Source organism: Scyliorhinus canicula, chromosome 14, assembly GCF_902713615.1.
Source record: "Scyliorhinus canicula chromosome 14, sScyCan1.1, whole genome shotgun sequence".
Taxonomy (NCBI): domain Eukaryota; kingdom Metazoa; phylum Chordata; class Chondrichthyes; order Carcharhiniformes; family Scyliorhinidae; genus Scyliorhinus; species Scyliorhinus canicula.
In genome coordinates this window covers 98,204,120-98,220,117 of record NC_052159.1, presented here as the reverse complement: position 1 = coordinate 98,220,117, position 15,998 = coordinate 98,204,120, and the positions used below count along the sequence as shown (strand labels likewise).

The 15,998-nt window shown below is 46.0% G+C and overlaps 1 protein-coding gene across 1 annotated transcript in view; it reads left to right on the top strand.

Moving 5' to 3' along the window:
• Positions 1–15,445, top strand: part of LOC119977838 (short transient receptor potential channel 6-like) — a 128,919-nt gene extending 113,474 nt beyond the window's left edge. Inside the window, exons 10-11 of the mRNA XM_038819076.1 lie at positions 6,520–6,595; positions 15,065–15,445. Coding sequence (XP_038675004.1) covers positions 6,520–6,595; positions 15,065–15,189 — 201 coding nt within the window. The 3' untranslated portion in view covers positions 15,190–15,445. The remainder of the gene's footprint in view (positions 1–6,519; positions 6,596–15,064) is intronic.
• Positions 15,446–15,998: the final 553 nt, after the last annotated feature.

Sequence of the window (15,998 nt, the reverse complement as noted above, 5' to 3'; positions counted from 1 at the left end):
CTGCAGACTGAGAAACAGCAGGAAACATTTGGGAGAATGTGAGAGAGAGAGAGACAGACAGAGTGAGACAGATAAAGAGTGAGAGAGAGACAGAGAGAGAAAGACAGAGAGAGAGAGAAAGACCCACAGCATCTCCTCTCAGCACCCAGTAGCTTTTTCTTGGGTTCTCTGAAAGGCCCACATGGCAGGACCCAATCACTGTCTGTTGCTGGGAAGGATATTGTCCTTGGCCAATCCATTGGCCACCATCCCAACCAATTGAACCGAATCCCTCCAATCGCTCGGGTGCCAGAAAGTCTGAGTTCTTCTGTTCAAAATCTAAATCTTCATAGCACAGTGTCTTGAGTTCCTCACTTCCTCTCCTTGACTTAAAGATATGTCTCCATTATAGATCCAAGGACCAAAAAATTATAATGACAACGCAAAAGAAATAGGAAGTAAAGGAATCAACAGGAAAGGGCCTTTGCAAGGGAAAGCTGTTGCTACTCCAGGCCTGGAGCAACAGCAATGCCTGCTGTGTGTGGGGTTGTTCAGCGACTTCTATCCTTCAGCATTGATTTTTAACACATGCAAAGAACAAAGTGATGAATGAGATCCAGGAACATTTTCTCCCACATCATTTATACAAGTAACCTTCCAAGGCAACTACTGCAAGTGAAGGCAGTCTATATCCCCTTGAAAGGAATCCCCAAAACCTTCAGGCATCTAAAGTTTTCATCTGTGCTCATCACTGGAGAAAAAGTGCTTCTTCCGAGAAGATTATGACTTTTTATTGTGGGTCGTTACTTTGTACAGTGGCCAGGTTGAAAAATGTGCAGGTTTGTGACAGGGAAACCACTTATACAGTTTTACAGTTACCTCTGCTGCCCTAGCAAGAAAGCTGAATCACCTTCAGTGGCAAATAATTTTCCCTGAAAGGCAGCACAACTATTGGAGTTACAGGCCACTTCTTTAGGTGATACACACAGTTCACCATCGCATTATTTTCTTTGCCATTGACAGCAGCAGCGCTTTTAGATTTTATGGTATTGAGAGATAGTCTGAGCAGAAAAACCTGAACCAAAAGATATTGGGGCAATTTGTAATCCCCAACACACACCTCACCTGCAAACGTTCTGTACAAAGGGTGGCAGCATCTCAAGTTATGTCATTAGGATACTGACTTCATTTTCACATCTCATCATCCAACTAATGGTGCTTCTGGCTCCCACCAACCATAGTTGGTGCAAGGCTGCCATTTCAAAAGCTATTTAAAGAAATCCTCAGCTGGTCAAATCTGAGGCTGGGATAGAACGAGGGGCCGGCGGGGGGGATGCATGGGACCCACCAGGGCCACAGAAAGCAGACAGGAATGAGGGTGGGGAGAATCTGTAACTCACTGCCTGAAAAGATGGAACAGGCAGGAAGACTCAACATTTAAGAAGCATTTAGATGAGCACTTAAAATGCCATAGCATACAAGGTTATGGTCAAAATGCTCGAAAATGGGATTAGAATAGATAGGTGCTTGATGGACGGCACAGACCCACTGGGCCAAGGGGCCTCTATTTGAAGAGTAATACTCTTTCTTCAACTCCAAAGAACAAAATTTGGGGGCGCAATTCTTGGCCCAGTTTCTCTCAAGCCAGAGTTCGCCAAGGCCAGTGAATAGCGGGAGATGCCAAAAACGTGAACCCGCCAGGTGTCAGTTTGCGATGCAACTGGCCTGCCTCAGTCGGTGAAATCAGGATCGCGCCATAGCGTGGCGAGAAGCCAACAATCACCACCGAAGCCCTATCTCAATGCAATTAACGGGAGCCACCCCATATAAAATGAAAATGAAATGAAATGAAAATCGCTTATTGTCACGAGTAGGCTTCAATGAAGTTGCTGTGAAAAGCCCCTAGTCGCCACATTCCGGTGCCTGTCTGGGGAGGCTGGTACGGGAATTGAACCATGCTGCTGGCCTGCTTGGTCTGCTTTAAAAGCCAGCGATTTAGCCCAGTGAGCTAAACCAGCCCCTCCAAAATGGCCTCCGATTCAGCAGTCTCCTCAGCAAGTGGTGCCAATTAGTACTCTTTTTTAAAAATGTGAACATGGTGGAAGGGCCTCTGTAGGGAGCCAAGGAGGTGAGTAACCACCTTTGCTCACAGGCTAAGAGCCCGGGAGCACTAGGCTTGCCACCCAAGTGCTTGGCGGGAAGTGAGGGACACCCACTGCTGGGGTTGGCGTTGGGGGGAGGAGAGGAGGGGTGATTGGCGGTGCGTGGGGGGGTTAACCATGCCGGCTTTGCCATGCCAACCTGGTACTCTACAGGGCCTCCGCGATTCTCCGCCACCGATGGGCCGAGGTCCCGACAGAGAGCTGAGGGACAATGGACATGTGGTCGGTCGGAGGAATGGGTCAGTCTGTGCGGCATTAACAACTCACATTTGACAGGTCCTCCGGGTGAGGCCATGTGGATCCTTACCTCTGAGGCCGCAACGGTGGCCGCTCTATTCTCAGCCACACTGCTGTAACCTCCGGGGCCCGTCCCATGAAGGTAGTGCGGATTTTTATGTTCGGTACCCCTCGCTAGGCTGGGCCCTCTCCCGACGATTGTGGGAGAGCTTTTCCTGCGGAGACACAGAGAGGGCATCGTTAGCCGCACGCATTGCTCACAGTGGTGGCGAGGGGGGGTGCAGAAGAAAGTGTTGGGGGTTGGTGAAGGAAGGGTTGGGGGGATTGAAAGAGGGGGGTGAAGTGAGGGTTGGGGGGCAAATAGAGGTTTGAAGGGGATGATCGTGTGGGGCGGAAAAGTCTGGGTGGCGTTGAAGGAAGGGGGCGGTGAAGGGGGTTGGTGGGCACATAGAGAGTTGGAGAGGGATGCTCGTATTGCCCGGAAAGGTCTGGGGTGGGGGGGGGGGGGGGGGGGGGGAGGCGGGAGGGCGGTGAAGTCAACTCACTTGTGTGGAGCAGTTTGTGTTGTCAATCTTCATATTGCACAGGAGGCCAGTCCTCCTGGTCATGCTTCCTGAACTGAAGGCCACTACCACCTCATCCCAGGCGCCACTGGCAACCCTGTGGCTCACCCTCCGGAACCCTTGGGGGATCAGGAAATCCCTTCTGGCCTTAACCGCATCTAGCAGCCTCCCAAGGTCAGCATCTCCAAACCTTGGGGCTGGATGTCTCCACACCATGGCATTGTAGCCACCTGGGTTGGCCACTTCCTCACACAAAATGGAAGAACGCAAAGGTTACAGGGAAAAATAGATATTGGCAAAGAAACAAGCAGTTTGCAGAATCCCCTGTATTCCAGCTGCTACAGAAACCAGACAGAATTGTAACTAACGAGCTGCGTATATTAATGAGCGATTCACGGTGATCCCAGGCATAATGGACACAACAATTAACTGCAATCATTATATTCTATGGAAGGTCAGACATCCCGGCGCCAGTGGAGTCTGAGACAAAGGACACCAATAAGGTGGAAGGAACCGCCCGGTGATCGAGGAACAGCCCCGTTATTGGGGAAATTCAAATCAATCGATTGGGAAGAGACCCAATCGATTGCAGGTTTAGAGAGGGTCGGCCTAGAAGGACGCGAAGCCCCTGGGACCTATAAAAGTCAGGTCCCAGGACTGATTCTTTCTTCTTGACCAGCCGACCCTCCCAGCAGAACACCTTTGCAGCAGAAGACCTTGAGAAGGAGAGGCCTGGTCAGCAGCCGCCATCAAGTAAGTGTCATACAACGCACGCTATCAGAGTAGACACTCCTGACCCCTTTAGTCCACACCAACTGGAAGCCTGCGAATCCAGGACAAAGCAAGAGGCCATTGTTCCCTGATCCGGCAGTTCCCTTATTCCAGATAAGTATTGGCCTGTTAGTGGTAGGATTAGCCTAGTCTTTTAGTTTTATATGAATAATTAGTAGATAACTATTATAATAAACGTGTCTTGTTCGAACTTACTAACTGGTGTATTGAGTTATTGGTCTGAACTTGAACTTGAATCTTGTGGCGGTATCATAACGATACCTGGCGACTCTAGAGCTAAGGAATAAAACAGAGCCAAATTGAGTGTAAAGCACACTCACCCAGAACGAGCAACAGCTGCGAACTGAGTGGAAATAGCAAGTCACCCGCAAGTGCTGTTTAGGTGCTGCCCAACCTTGTTAGCGGTGGGGGGGGGGAGCTGGTGAGTGCAGTCCCAGCTAATTGCCTGGTGAGCCTTCATTTGTGGCCTGAAGCCCGTGGAACCTCGTTAAGTGGACCAATTAAGATTATATTGTGTTTCCGGCCTCACCAGGCCAAGCGCTGGGAAGCTCCTGGCAGTTCCTCCTCGCTACCACACTTCAAAATCTTTCCAAAAATTGCACCCTTTATCTCTGTTTCTTTATCAAACCTTTGGGGTGAATTTTCCACCCCATTCGACAGGCAGGAGGGCCAGAAGGGCAGAGAATCCAGTATCCCCACCCCCTGCCAATGATGTAATAAGAGACGCGATTTTACAGCCATGTTGCACCTGAAAATTGCACACCGCGGCGCATCGTAGCCGGGAGATCCCACTCCTCGGATCTACCCAGCTCGCAACACCTCGCGGGATCTAACGCGATCTCGTGAGACATTGCAATGTAAATGGACAGGAACATTTTATGGCAAATCTGCATATTACAGAGAAACAGCTAGCTACTGTAATATGCAGTTTCCCAAAGCATGTGAGGCATGGGATCTATCCACTTTTCCTCGGAGACCTCTGGCGAGCGTTTTTCAGTGCTGGGTCAAGCACTGTCATGGTAGTGTCAGGGCACTGCCAGGGTGTTAGGTTCGCACTGCCAAGGTGTCAAGCTGGCATTATTGCGCGGTGGCTGTTGGGCCAAGGGTGCCCTGCGTGGGTGTTCAGGAGGGGTGCTAGGGGTGAAGACGCAGTGACCCTCCCACACTGTGTTGGGGCTGGGGAGGGGGGGGGGTCACAGGGTTATGTCTGGGGCTCCAGAGATGGCTTCCTGATCTCTCGCTATGGTGAGGAGTTCCGGCGGGCAGTGCACAAAACAGGCTATATGAGGCCTCTACCGCATGTTCCCCTCTGAGCCCCCATCTAACCAGAGTGCCGTTTTATAGCGTGTGTTTCTCCGTGCTGTGAGTTCTGGGAAAGATGCGGCTAAACCCGCTCATTATGAGACTTTGTTCCCGTTTAGTTAAACCACGCCCAAGATTTCTGTCATGAAAGGTTGGGAATCCCATTCGCAAACATTAGTATCCACTCAGCACGTCTCCCCTCTCTATCATACCTCCCACGCAGAGAATTATCCAGCGGAGTTTACAACAGGTCTTGACGAATGGGAACGTGACGAACGGAACCTGTGGGGGCAGGTATACCCAGTGCGGAGGGTCATGTCCAGCCAGTATCCTGACCGTATCAGAAGGGCTTCCGTTGGGGATGTTTTGGGTTGGGGAGCGTTGGGAGTTTTCTAGGGTGGAGGAGATTCCTTGGTGGGGAGAGGTCCAGTGTCAGTTGGGAGGGTGGGGTTCTGTGAGGTGGTTCTGCTTTTATTTTTCTGATTGCGAACGGTGCCCCGATCATTAAGGAGCCGAGGATGCTGGTGGGCTAGGCTCAATCTGAGCTCATCCCACCACCATTATATTGTGGGACCCACCCCTTCCATTTTTTCCTAAATGTTTAGACATACAGCACACTGGGGGCAGCACGGTAACACAGTGGTTAGCACTGTTGCCTCACGGTGCCGAGGTCTCAGGTTCGATCCCGGCTCTGGGTCACTGTCCATGTAGAGTTTGCACATTCTTCCCATGTTTGCATGGGTTTGCCCCCACAACCCAAAGATGTGCAGGGGAGATGGATTGGCCACACTAAATTGTCCTTTAATTGGAAAAAAATTAATTGGGTACTCTAAATTTATAAAACAAAAGAAATACAGTGCACCAGACTTGGTGTTGCAACGAGGCTTCTCCCGAGGTTCGCGAGGCTGAAGACATCTCATGTGATTCAACCGAACCTCGCGAGACGTCGTGATTTGGATCTTCCCCACGCTGGGAGAGTTCCAGATCAGCATATTTAAATGAGCCATTAAGCTAATTTAATTATGCATCTGCTGTTTCTCCCGGTACCTGGGAACTAGCATGGACCAGGTGTAACAGAACTCGGGGGTCTTCCAGGCCTTTTGAGATGCAGGTGGTCAGGGAAGAGCTGGGTGGCACCCTGGCTCTCCTGGCACCCAGGCACCTTGGTACTGCCAGCCTGTCACCCTGTGTGGGCTGGACAGGGAGTAACTCCCCAACACCCAAACAAATGTCTGAAATACCGCGCCAAACTCACCCAAAATGACACTTAGATATTTTGTGGTTGTACTCTGCCCAAGGCTGCTGAAGAAAAACTTTGACTTGTCATTTCTAACCATAAATGCAATATTTAAAATTTAACTTGGGGTATTTGTCTGTTAACTACAATAATGAATTGCCAGATTTTGACGCTATATTGTTAGTTTATCATGTGTAGTTATGTGGCAGCAGTTCAGTTTAACAGGGTCCTTACTTGTCACCTGCAGAAAATAATGAAGCGTCTCATCAAGAGGTATGTGCTGAAAGCACAAATGGACAGGGAAAATGATGAAGTCAATGAAGGTAAGTCAAAGACATGATCATGTAATGGGAAGGGTTGATCAACTCAGAAGACATATATATTAAAGATTTCTGCTTACCTTAGCAACACAGCCCTCTCAATGGAAACTGTCATGTTCTAGAAACATTCAGCCCAAAATATTTCAGTATCCTACCAAGGCAGCAACAATAATACATGAGACCATAAGATATAGAAGCGGAATTAGGCCATTCAGCCCATTGAGTCTGCTCCACCATTCAATCATGGCTGATATGTTTCTCATAGAATTTACAGTGCAGAAGGAGGCCATTCGGCCCATCGAGTCTGCACCGGCTCTTGGAAAGAGCACCCTACCCAAGGTCAACACCGCCACCCTATCCCCATAACCCAGTAACCCCACCCAACACTAAGGGCAATTTTGGACACTGAGGGCAATTTATCAGGGCCAATCCACCTAACCTGCACATCTTTGGACAGTGGGACGAAACCGGAGCACCCGGAGGAAACCCACGCACACACGGGGAGGATGTGCAGACTCCGCACAGACAGTGACCCAAGCCAGAATCGAACCTGGGACCCTGGGGCTGTGAAGCAGTTGTGCTATCCACAATGCTACCGTGCTGCCCAATTCTACAGCCTTCTCCCCATAACCCCTGATCCCCTTATGAATCAAGAACCTATCTATCACCGTCTTAAATTCACTCAGTGACTTGACCTCCACAGCCTTCTGCGGCAATAAGTTCCACAGATTCACCACCCTCTGGTTGAAGAAATTCCTCCTCATCTCTAACATCTGAGGCTGTACCCTCGGGTTCTAATTTCTCATACTCATGGAAACACACTCTCCAAGTCCACTCTACCTAGGCCTCTCAGTATTCTGTGAGTTTCAATGAGATCCCCCCTCATGCTTCTAAACTCCATAGAGTACAGACCCATAGCCCTCAACTGCTCCTCATATGACAAGTCCTTGATTCCAAGAATCCTTCCTGTGAACCTCCTCTGGAACCTCTCCAAGGCCAGCACATTCTTCCTGAGATACAGGGCCCAAACTGCTCACAATATTCCAAATGGGATCTGACCAGAGCCTTCTACAGTCTTAGCAGTACATCGCACCTCTTGTATTCTCACCCCCTTGAAATAAATACTAACATTGCATTTGCCATCCTAACTGCCAACTGAACCTGCATGTTAACCTTAAGAGAATTCTGAACTAGGACTCCTAATACTTTTCCACATTGTATTCCATCTGCCACTTCTTTGCCTGTCCAAGTCCTTCTGCAGCCCTCCTTGAATAAGTCTTACAATTTGTTATTCTGAGTATGACTCACTTAGGACCTTTTTTTAATTTGGAAAGCTCTTGTTATATTTAAGTCATGAAACATTGCTGAAACATGTAATACGTCGTCTGGTAAAATAATGTATTATTTTGTCATCCGGGATGGCTTAATTTTTGAAAAATTAAGTAACATGGACAATGGGAAGCAGGATGAAAATTCACCTGAACAAATAATATTACTATGAAATACAAAAATGCATTGTAGTTTACTTTTGTACTTAACTAATGTCTTTGAATAAAGAAAGGAATATCTTTTCAGAGACAGTGCCAGCATCACGCATTGTCAGATGAAGTGCAGCATGGAGAGAAATAGAGCAAAGCTCCCACTGCTTTGCTCACCAACAGGACTTTAATATGACCTAAACCAATTACCTGAGTGTTGAAGGCTGCTAGACTGAGTCAGAGCAGAATTAAGAGATATTCCTGGCTGTCGATTTTCTCCCCGCTGTGTTGAGGCTGCACAAATTCATTTTCTGTATAACCTTTAGAATGAGCAGAGAGCGAGAAAACTTTCATTTCATTCGCCTCAGCTCAACGTACACAAAGGCCCTGGAAGTGAAAGGATAGTGTGCTATCCTGTTACATGACCCAGGGCTGAATTTCACCCCTAAGTGGGGTGGGTACGAGGCAGGTGGGCATGAAAGTTCACACCGCCAGCTGGCATGCCAGTTTTCTGACAACCATCCCCTGAGCTACTTTGCCAGAGCTGCAGCAGAAGGGGTACCATCCACAAGTGGCCTGTAGCCAATTCAGGGCAGGAAATGGCATTTTAGGGCCAATTAACAAAGGCAGACCAGAATTTTCAAGTCGCCCCTCAAGGCATCAGGAACAGGCCAGCTGCCTCTTGGTGGCAAACCTTGGGCCAATGCTCCAGGCAGGTTTTGAGGCCCTCCCTGCCTCACAGGCTGACCATTCCCTGGGTGAAGAAAGTTCTCCTCATCTCTGTCCTCCCTGCCTCATTGGCCACAGCAATTGCAAAAGGCCACCCTTCTCACTCCATGGTGGTAGCCTGAAGCCGAGGCCATTTGTTACATTAAAATGTCAGGTTTCAGAGGGGGAGTTTTAAGGTGGAGGCACCTTCTCTGTCTCTTCCCTGAACTACAAGCTGCTTCTCCTTCTAAGCTGGAGAACCTGCAATGGCTCTCCCACTTTTGAGCCTGACAGTATCTTTGACTGGATGACGAATCCAGAATGTTGCCATTAATTGGACAATTTAGGGAAAATCGCAGATGAGTGTTTAATTTCCCCACACAATGTGGGGTTGTTGACCCCAATATTGAAATTGCAATATCGGCCAAAATCCTGTACCTAGTATTCCAAAGCCTTAAAATAGAATTCCATATTTCACATCATTGAACACTACCAGGTCAGATTTAAAAAAAATTAATTTATGCGATGAGGATGTCACTGTCTAGGCTAGGGATTCAAACCCAGGTCCCCAGGTTACCCTGGGTTACCAGTCCAGTGATGACACCATTACACCACCGCCGCTCTCTGTATATCACAGGTAGAAACCTCTACTCCACAACAACCCCTTACAGAAACATAGAAAAAGAGAGCAGGAGTAGACCATTTGGCCCTCAAGCCTAGTCTCACCTCTCCCCCCATATCCTTTGATCCCCTACACCCCAAATGCTACTTTTTGAAAACATACAATATTTTGGCTTCAACCACTCTCTGGTAGCAAATTCCACAGGCTGACCGCTCCCTGGGTGAAGAAATTTCTCCTCATCTCTGTCCTAAATGGTCTATCCCGTATCCTCAGACTGTGGCCCCAGGTTCTGGACACCCCCACCATCAGGAACATCCTTCTTGCATCTCCCCTGTCTAGTCAGGTTAGAATTTTATAGGTTTCTAGGAGATCCCCCCTCATTCCTCTGAACTCCAGCAGATACAATTCTAACTGACTCAATATCTCCCCGTACATCAGTCCCGCCACCCCAGGAATCAGTCTAGTAAACCTTTGCCATGCTTCCTCAGATAAGACTGGTATGGAGAAGATGGGCCAGATGGCCATCTTTTGTGCTGTACTTTGTCTATCTTTGTAAGATCAAAACTGCACACAATATTCCAGGTGTGGCCTCACCAAGGCCCTGCATAATTGCAGCAAGACATCCCTGCTCCTGCACCAATTCTCTCACTAAGGCGGCCAACATACCATTTGCCTTCTTACCTTCAGCGGCTGGCGTACAAGGACAACTAGGTCTCGTTGCTTTGACAAAGTCATACAGGCTCGAAATGTTAGCTCCCTTCTCTCTCCACACATGCTGTCAGACCTGCTGAGATTGTCCAGTATTTTCTGATTTTGTTTCAGATTCCAGCATTCACAGTAATTTGCTTTTATTTCATTGCACATTCCCCTCTCTAATTTATAGCCATTCAGATAACAACCTGCCTTCCTGTTTTTGCTACCAAAGTGGACAACCTCACATTTATCCAAACTGTACTGCATCTGCCATTTATTTGTGCACTCACTCAACTTGTCCAAATCACATTGAAGGACCTCTGCATCCTCCTTACAGCTCACCCTCCCATCCAGCTTTGTCGAAAACCTTCTGAAAGTCCAAATAAACCATACCCACTGGCACCCCCTCATCATCTTTGCGTTCTCGAATAATTCCAGCAGATTTGTCAAGCACGGTTTTTCTTCCATAAATCCATGCTGACTCTGTCCGATCCTGCCACTGTTTTCCAAGTGAGCTGCTACAAAATCCTTGATAATGGATTCTTGAATTTTCCCCAAGACCGGCATCAGGTTTACTGGTCTATAATTCAATTTTTCTCTCTACCTCCCTTTTTAAATAATGGGGTTATATTAGCTACCCTTCAATTTGTATGAGTGTATAGAATCTTGGAAGATGACCATCAATGCACCCACTATTTATCAAGTACTCTGGGATGTAAATTATCGGGCCCTGGGGATTTCTCAGCCTTCAATCCCATCAATTTTCCCAACACCATTTCTCTGTTAATACTGATCTCCTTCAGTTCCTCCCTCTCACTAAACCCAGTGTTCCCCAACATTTCTGGTATCTGATTTGTGTCCTCCTTTGTGAAGACAGAAACAAAGTATGTATTTAGTTGGTCGGCCATTTCTTTGTTTCCCATTATAAATGTCCATGTTTCTGACTGGAAGGGACCTGCATTTGCCTTCACCAATCGTACTCTCTTCAGACACCTACAGCAACTTTTACAGTGTTCTCTGCAAGCTTACTCGTCTACTCTATTTTCTCCTTCTTAATCTATCCCTTGGTGCTTCATTTCTGCATCCTGCATCTTTAATGTATTGCGCCATCCCAAGGCCCTTCACAGGAGTGTAAAGATACACATTTTGACACTGGGCCTCATTAAACGATATTTGGAAAGGTGACCAAAAGCTTGGTCAAAGCAATTGGCTTGCCGGAGGGACTTTAAAGAATCATTGCCCAAGACAACAAATTGACTCAATCCCAATGACACTCAGTTACAATGTTTGATCATTTTCCACTTCCCACAATATTTGCATAAGCTAAACTGAAGACAGAACTATATTTTCCCATTTGTATTGTTGCTAAAAATGACAAAAGAGTGAGAATTTCTCCAGAGCTGCTCGTTTTGTTGCTGTAACTCCACCAGAAGGGCACCAGAAACCGTGATTGTTATTTTTTGTTTGTTTAAAAATTTAGAGTATCCAATTACTTTTTTCCAAGTAAGGGGCAATTTAGTGTGGCCAATCCACCTATCCTGCACACCTTGGGTTGGGGGTTGAGACCCAAACAGACAGGAGGAAAACGTGCAAACTCCACACGAGGGTCAGGATCGAATTTGGATCCTCCGCGTCATGAGGCAGCAGTGTTAACACCATGACTGTTCTTTTAAACCTGCTTTCCACCATACAGAATAAAGTTATAGCAGTGGAGAGTGAGACGATCTGAGGAAATTCCTAGCTGAAGCTTGGGAAGAGAAGTCTATTTGCTGATGCAGATAATCAAAACCATCTATTATTCCCCTGTTATGGTGGTCATGAAGAACATTGGTAAATTGTCAATAGATCTCCCCGTAGGCTTCGTGGAATATGAATTCCACTATTAAGCGGGCAGGAGCTCACCCAATGGGGGATGAGTAGTAGGAACTTAAAACCTGCTGCTTCAACCTGGGCTGGCATTCTGTAGGTCTCCGGGCTTGGACTTGTGTGCTGTCAGTCGTGGCAGTGGCCTTTCTTGTTGCTTTATCGAAAGGGTATGATGCTGGAAGACTGGCCTTGGAGTGATTATTACATTGGCGACGAGGAGTGAGCAAGTTCTTTTCTTCAGGCAACCTTCATTATTGAAAACAAGTGATTGTTTCAGTTACAAAATAAAATTCCTCTCTTCGGTAAACTTGAATCCAATGATGTCAATGGAGAAGACTGGGCCCAATTCACTGATCGCATGCGTTACTTCTTCCAGGTTAATCATATTGAGTAAGATGAGAAACCGAAAGTGATTGTACGGAATGAAGGGCCCCGACATTCAGTTAGATAAAAAGTCTCACCTATCCAGATGCCCCTGATTTGAAGACTTTTAACGAGTTAGTAAACTTGGTGAAAAAAACACTATGACCCGGTACTCCAGAGATACAGCTCTAACACGGCAGGGAGAACTCTGGGGATACCAGTCACCGAATTCTTGCAGAAATTAGCAGGACATTGTGAATTCAGACAATCTCCAACCAAAATGTTGCGAGATAGATTGGTACGCGGAATAAACAATGTGACAACTCAAAAAAGTTATTGGCAGAACCCAATCTGGATTTTATTAAAAGCCATCAAAATAGCTCTCTCACTGGGACATGCAGAAAAAGGGGCTGAGGAGATACACGGGACATCAGACAGCAATGTCCTCTGATTAGGGGGAGGGCCTCGTGTAAAAGTGACCAGTCCTCAACTGAAGGGGCCTGTATAAATCAGAAGCCTAATAGTCCATTACAACATTGGAACTCAATTCACGTCACCCAACAGTCAATGAAATGTCATGACAGCACAGGGATGTAAGGAAAACTACTCTGGAAGTTTGCAGATGTCAGATGATGGGATTACTGTAAGCATTGCCAAATAGTACAGCAAAGAAGATGTTACAAGAATAGGCCAAATGTGAGCTACTCTTCAGGGAAGAAGCCAAGGCCAGTACTGGCCCTCACCATACAGCTACACCCACTTCCAGAAACTGGGACAATACAGTGGGATTCCCCGCTGGGTCACTGTCTGTGCGGAGTCTGCACATTCTCCCCGTGGCTGCATGGGTTTCCTCTGGGTGCTCCGATTTCCTCCCACAGTCTAAAGACGTGGAGGTGAGGTGGATTGGACATGCTAAATTGCCCTTAAGTGTCCCAAAAAGGTTTGGAGGGTTTTTGGATTATAGGGATAGGGTGGAAGCGAGGGCTTAAGTCGGTGCAGACTCAATGGGCCAAATGGCCTCCTTCTGCACTGTATGTTCTATGTCCTATATGTTCTCAGTTCTGCAGCATCACCACAACCCAGGTTGCCCTAATAATGGTGGAATTGCTGGTAAATGGTCATCCATTGAAAATGAATGTGGACACAGGAGCTGCGGTCTCCATCATTGAGGAACAGACATATGATCACCTCCAAACTGTTTTTCAACCCTTGAGCTTAGAAATCACGAAGGCCAGACCAATCACCTACACGGGGGAACCATTAAGAATTAATTACACTGTTTCCAGCGGATCAGGTTGAACTGTTTGGAGATCTTCAGGCTGGAAGTAGGAGGACTGTTTGAAGTCATCAACAAATACACTGAAGTTTTCTAGGAAGGACTTGGGAAAGTAAGAGGAGCGGCACCGTGGCTAGCACTGCTGCCTCACAGCACCAGGGACCTGGGTACAATTCTGGGCTTGGGTAACTGTGTGGAGTTTGCACGTTCGCCCCGTGTATGCATGTGTTTCCTCCGGATGCTCTGGTTTCCTTCCACAGTCCAAAAGATTTGCTGGTCAGGTGAATTGGCCATGCTAAATTACCCCTTAGTGTCCAAAGTTGTGTAGCTTAGGTAGGGTTATGGGATAGCGGGGGAGTGTGCCAAGGTAGGGTGCTCATTCAGACGCTCGGTGCAGACCCGATGGGCCAAATGGCCTCCTTCTGCACTATAGGGATTCTAAGAGTCTATAAGGAGCCAAAGCCAAGATTTATGTTGACCCAATATTTTAGAGCATGACTGGTTCCCTGTCCCCTCTTGGAAAAGGTTGAGACCAAAATTTGCTGTCGGGAAAACCTAGGTTAAAAGGGCTCAGACAATTCACAGAGTAGGCTGCATATGTCGTCCCTGTCCTTAAACTGGACAAATCAGTCTATTTCTGTGGAGATTATTAGCTAATTGTCAATCGAGTTTCCAAGCTAGACTGCCCAGAGAATAACGGTAGCGGCGTCAGACCCGATCGCGGGCCTGACACACGTTCTCTGCACCCGCGCCAAGTGCGATTGTGGCACGGCGGTTCGGAGAATCCCAGCTACTATTTACCATAGCACTAATTATATAGAACTTGATGAGGCCAAAATTTGCCCAAAACAAAAGAAATCTATATTGCAAAACTAATGAAAACAAAACACTTCACATCAAGTAGGTTACGAGAAGAAAGCTCCTTTGGCGACAGGTTTAGATAAAGGATCTGGATCGGCGCAGGCCGGGAGGGCCGAAGGGCCTGTTCCTGTGCTGTAATTTTCTTTGTTCTTGTTCTTTTTTATTCTTGTTGAAATATTGAAGGAAATGGAAGAAAATGTAAACACCAATATTCCCATCAATATCTTTCGGGAAGCGGAATGGTAATAGGTGCTATATTTATATGATTTTATTGCATTTACCATAATAAAAAGGACAAGCTAGTAAAAGAATTATAGATTAGTCGAAAGGCTGGGTGAGCAGATTATATATTGTTATGATTCTCATTTTATATTAGCAAGGTACAGTTAGTTTATTGAACAACTGTTATCAATGTATTGTTCTTAGAACTGGAGTGAATGTTTGTGAATTTTAGTCCTGAACAGAGGTTACTTTTATTCAATATTATATTTATCTTGTCTTCTTATCATCTCGATTCCAGAGCTTCCATTCAAAACCATTTTGGTTGCAAAATTTCTTCTTTATCAGTGTAGTTTGTTCACATTGTTTGCTTCATTATTTTCAAGGTGAACTCAAGGAAATCAAACAAGATATTTCTAGTCTCCGATATGAACTTCTTGAAGAGAAATCACAAAACACAGAAGATCTTGCTGAATTAATCAGAAAACTTGGAGAGAAATTAGGAGCATAATCCAATCAAAAGGGAATCAATTGCATAGTGTCATTGTATCTTAAACACCTCTTACCAAATCAGTAACTTAATGATGGATTTTGCATGTTTATTACAATAATGCCAAATGTAATTTTAGATACAAACATTCCAATAAGAATTGAGTGCATAATCAAATCAGTAGTCCTACAATAATTTGTATATTATCAGGTATTGTTTTATCTTCGTATCAGGAAACACTGAGGTACATATTATATTAAAATGTTTATAAAACAATGAAAACTTGTGCAAAATATATATTTTCCTTAAAATGAAGGGGTTCTCGTAACAATACTTGAAGTTGCAATGTTTTACATCTTCTCTATGCTAGTTTACACATTGATGAGATATTTGTATGATGGTGTTGCCTTGAACTAAGCAGTGCATTTATGTAATGTTGGAACTGTTTTGAAACCTAAACTGCTAAGAATGATGCAAAACAGCAGATCTAAAGTTCCAGCGTCAACCCTGTTCCATTCACTTATCAGGGATCTATCTCCAGGAAACAAAATGAGCAATGGGTGAAAAACAATGCAAGGGCATTTTTTCCAATTCAAATTGTTTCCATGTAATGGTCTTCAAAACATTAGAAAATAGATTTATGGAGAGCTCAAGTGGCTCAAGGAACTTTTAAAACTCCCCTTTAGATTGGGTGATGCTATATAGCAACCAGTGCAAAGTGATATGAAGTTCACTCCTAAATATGATGTAATAGTCCTTGGGGTAGATCTTAACTTAGTTTAACCATGTAAAATGGGTAATGGTGAGTCAGCAGTTCATTTTACATCTGT